This window comes from Nannospalax galili, unplaced genomic scaffold (genome assembly GCF_000622305.1).
Source record: "Nannospalax galili isolate Female #2095 unplaced genomic scaffold, S.galili_v1.0 scaffold413, whole genome shotgun sequence".
Taxonomy (NCBI): domain Eukaryota; kingdom Metazoa; phylum Chordata; class Mammalia; order Rodentia; family Spalacidae; genus Nannospalax; species Nannospalax galili.
The window spans coordinates 926,415-930,753 of record NW_008333889.1 but is presented as its reverse complement, the minus strand read 5'-3'; the positions used below and the strand labels follow the sequence as shown (position 1 = coordinate 930,753).

At 47.5% G+C, this 4,339-nt stretch overlaps 1 protein-coding gene across 2 annotated transcripts; it reads right to left on the bottom strand.

Moving 5' to 3' along the window:
• Window positions 1–480: 480 nt before the first annotated feature.
• Fezf1 (FEZ family zinc finger 1) lies at window positions 481–3,772 on the bottom strand. Of its 2 annotated transcripts, XM_008828873.2 has the most exons (5): window positions 3,038–3,533; window positions 2,666–2,887; window positions 2,338–2,472; window positions 1,960–2,092; window positions 483–1,544 (listed from the first exon to the last, which is right to left on the bottom strand). In XM_008828873.2, exons 1-5 carry the CDS (start codon window positions 3,464–3,466, stop codon window positions 1,186–1,188), a joined length of 1,278 nt encoding a protein of 425 aa, XP_008827095.1. In that variant the 5' UTR covers window positions 3,467–3,533; the 3' UTR covers window positions 483–1,185. The 2 variants fall into 2 exon arrangements, with proteins under 2 accessions (XP_008827094.1, XP_008827095.1); XM_008828872.3 differs by having other exon boundaries at window positions 481–1,544; window positions 2,666–3,772.
• Between the last annotated feature and the right edge of the window lie 567 nt (window positions 3,773–4,339).

Below are 4,339 nucleotides of genomic sequence, written 5' to 3'. Positions count from 1 at the left end.
ATGTATCTTCAGGAGGCAAACAATACTTTCCCCCTACCTGCTATTATTGTAAAACTTTGGTGAAAATGGATATAACACAACTCCTAAACAGAATGTCCTCATGTTGTGCTCCATGAATTTATCTGAAGCCCCAAGCCAAAGTCATGTTTCTGTGAGACACACACACACACACAGCTGGCAAAGAGAGGCTTCATGTGTTTATATGTGTATACATATTTACAAATATACTTCCAGTCGAGAAGGAAACATGGAACACACACACACACACACACACACACACACACACACACACACATCTTCTGTCTCTGGCTTAACCAAATTTTATGATCTTGTTCAAAGCTATTTGGAGAGACTACTTGCATTTGAAAAATGTTTAGATCGGATCATTAAGTATCTAATCTAAAGTTGAACTTTTTAAAAACAAGGAGGTCAGAACCAGAGATGTTTAGCTGAATAATACAGACAGAGCCCTAAACTTTGTTGATTAATAAGCATGTTCCAAGAATTTATTTCCAACAGTCAATGAATCAACTTTCACGTGCAAGAATCAAAACCAAAATTCAAATTCATTCATAATGAACCACCCTTATCTAATGTGTATATGTGTATGTGTGCATGTGTGTGTTCACAAATGTTGAATGTGCCTTCAGGGGCACACACTCCTCTGTGTGTATATATATATAACATACACACAGTGTTTCATTGCTTCAGGGGAGGAGAAAATTATAAACAATCAGCAGGCATCTTGAGACAGTAGAATGGACACAATGGAAATATATACAACAATAAAATTAAAACGATGCAGCGTTCCCAGTAGAATAATACAGATCTCAATAAATACAGCAGAAACTAGTTTAAAAAAAAAACAAAAACAAAAACAGAACAAACACCATCTCTCCACTGGAGATGAACAGTCTTTTCAACTTAAAAAGAATGAAATAAGCCCCTCCAAATTTCTCTTAATTGTTAGTGCCTATATAGAATATAATACACAAAACCATTTAGCAGGTGCATGCAAGAGGCAAAAGACGAAGGAATGCAGAGGCTTCTCATCTGCCTTAAAGAATGGGGGCCCAACGCGCCCTATGTCTTGTGGATGAGGCTTGGACCAGGAGGTCCAGGTCTTGTCTGCCTGCCTCTGTAGTGGGGGCTCCCAGCTCAGACTGGGAGGAACTTTGGCCTCCATCACTGGTGACCTTGGTGGAGCCCCGGCTGCAGAGACCCAGGAGGCGGCAAGGTGGGCGGCAGGGGCGGCAGAGTTGCAGGCGGTGGCTGCTGTAGTGGGGGCGGCGGGTCGCTGCCTGGTTCCCCAGGGGACGTGCGAGTCAGCCCGAGGCTGCTGTCGTGCAGCTTGCGGACGTGCTTCTTGAGGTCAAAGTTCCTGCAGAAGCCCTTGCCACACGTGGGGCAGGTGAAAGGCTTCTTATCGTTGTGGGTGTGCATGTGGAAGGTGAGGTTGTAAACCTGGTGGAAAGCCTTGTTGCAGATATTGCACTTGAACTGCTTCTCCCCATTGTGGGTCAACTTGTGGTTTTTGTAATTCCCTGAAACAGAAAAATGGCTGAGATGACGTTCTAAGAAGAGCTTGGAAAGGATAGGGGAGATACTAAAAAGTAGGGAAGCAGACAGGAGCCAGCAGAGTTCCCACCCAGGGTGCTGGGTGCTGGTTCCCCCTAATTTATTTTTAAACACAAACTGAGTCTCTTTCCTCTACATCTTAATACACACTCATTAATTCCATTATACAAAATTGAAACAGGGGTTGCAAAGAAGCACCCCTTTGGTCTATCAATCATGTCTCTCTAACACTGGTCAGGCTTGAGGGTAGGTAGCTAGAATGTGAACCCATACTGCAATTAAGTAATTGCACCTTTTAAACCATTTTTAAAAATATCCCGAGAAGATTCAGTATGGCTTTTCTGAGACGGTCATGGGAGAAGACAACTCCCGAGTCAATACCTTTTTGATGAAATCCTTTGCCACAGAATTCACACACGAAAGGTTTGTAGCCAGCGTGTATTCGGGTATGTGTGTTTAAAGTGGAACTTCTGTTAAATGCTTTGCCGCACTGGTTGCATTTATGAGGTTTTTCCTAAGCAGCAGAGAGGGAGAAAAAAAAAAGAGAAAATTTAAGGCAGTTTATATTGTGATGTGGAATTCTGTACAAAACATTGTAATACGCTTTTAAACAGAACAAAGGCAAACTATAGAAAGCACCTCCCTAGGTCTATCTAGCTCCTTTACAAAGATCTAATGCTGAAGAATTAGGCTGTGTAGACCAGTTTTCCACAAACAGTTCCAAAGTCTACCGGGTAAAACTGTGACAGATGAACACACCTGCGTGTGAATGATCTTGTGTCTGCAAAGGGTGCTGGCTTGCCGGAAACCTTTCCCGCACACTTTGCAAACGAAGGGTCTGGCTCCTGTGTGCACCGGCATATGACGGGTTAAGTTATAGTGCGCGTTAAAGACCTTAAAATTAAACACATGTAGAACAGGTTAGTTGAACAAGCGATTTGAAATGAAAGAGAACAGAAGGAAGGAAGCATAACAAGTTTATATAATTACCTTCCACACATTGAAAAGGAATGAAAGAGGAAAGGGAGGAAGGAGGAAAGGACGGTAGGTAGAAAGGGAGGAAAATATTTTTTTGTAAAATACTTGCCTTTCCACAGACTTCGCAAGTGAAAACTTTGGGTTTGGCATTAGGAGAGCCGCGACTGAAGTCGGAGGTTTTGAATGCGATTTTTTCCGACAAAAGTTGGGCGCTTTCTTTCATGTAATGCTGCAGCTGAGCCTGCGACAGGTCTTTGAAAGCCACTCCAGAAGGGTACTTTTCCACCGCCGGGACCACCAGTTTATTCCTTTCGGCTAAATATGTTTTGGGCTGCGGGTGCAAAGGTGAACTGAGAAAGTAGGAGGCCACCGGGTGGATGTTCACACCCGCAGCGGGGTGGCACGGGCCGTCACCTCGGTTCAGGTAGCACAGAGCGCCCATGGCGTGGAACGAAGAGTGGTTGACCACACGCGGCCTTACCAGCTTATACTGCTGCAAAGGCAGCGCGTCTCGGGCCAGGTCGCCCTTGAGACTCAGCGCGCAGTTGAGCAGGTCGCTGCAGCTGAACGCCGGCGCGGAGGGCGCCACTGCAGGAGCCGCTGGGGCCTCCAGACTTGCCTTTCGCGGTTCAGAGCCGGTCACTCCCGCTTTGGAACTCGTGTCATAAGCCACGGGAACGAAGGGAATCATGCAGGGGATCGACGAGTTGAGATGCAGAGAGTGCTTGGGGTCCCCCTTGGGTACGGCTCCCTGCAGGAAGTGGGGGACCGGCAGGGCCTTGGGTTCTGGGGTGCGCGCCATGATTCGTTCGATGGAGAAAGCCAAGGGTTTGGATGTGCTCATCACGGTGCCCCGGGCTGGAGCAGTCGCTAGCATTTTGGTGGTCCCGTTGTGGCAGCTACTGTCCATGTCTGAGTCGCCAGCGTCGGTCCGCCAGGGCTGGGCTGCGCGGTCGCTGCCTTGTCCCCTGCTTGTCACAGACCTGCGGAGAGGACAGGCACCATCACCACCAGCAGCCTCCTCCTCCTCCTCCCCAGCATCACCAGCCGAACCTGCCTGCCCAGCCCAATGGACTCCTGCCAGCCCATCGCAGAGTTCTTGGCGCACCAATGACTCGGGGACAATCACTACTTATTTCTATCAATAGAAAGTGTTGTGTCAATAACGCAGCCAAGATCTCGCCAATCGTTAACTTCCAAGAGGAGAAGGTAAACTAGATAATTGCTCAATTCGCTTCCAACAGTCAACAGGAAAACTTTTTTTTCTCTGTAGTCAGTGACTACTTTTCATTGGAGAACGAGGTTCCCCCGCCCAGAAGAGGCGGGGGCGCTCTCCGCTGCGCGCCCTCCTCTCGGAGCACACACTCCTGCACACACTTCTCTTCCCTTCAGCCACCCCTCCCCCTTGCTTCCTCTGTCTTTTTAATACTCAATCTGTTTAACGAGGCTTTAGAGGCCAAGCAAATCTGAGATCAATTTTCTCGTTTAGCTCTAAGTGACATCATCTAAAATCATTGTGCGAGGGCTAAATAAGGAAACAGATTCTAATTCAGGGCCAAATGCCAGGCTATATTTATCAAGTGCCGGACTCGGGAGAGCCTTGACCAGGACGCCTCTGACTGCAAAATCCGAGGTTTCCTTGCTTGGTTCTGTTGAGCCCAGATCGGACCATGCTGCATTCTACACAGCTCTGGTTCTGTCTCCAGGATCGAGAGCTGTACACTCTCTGCATCCCCAAGTCTCTACCGCCCGAACCGCCTCTGGACCGTTTGGAAGACACCAG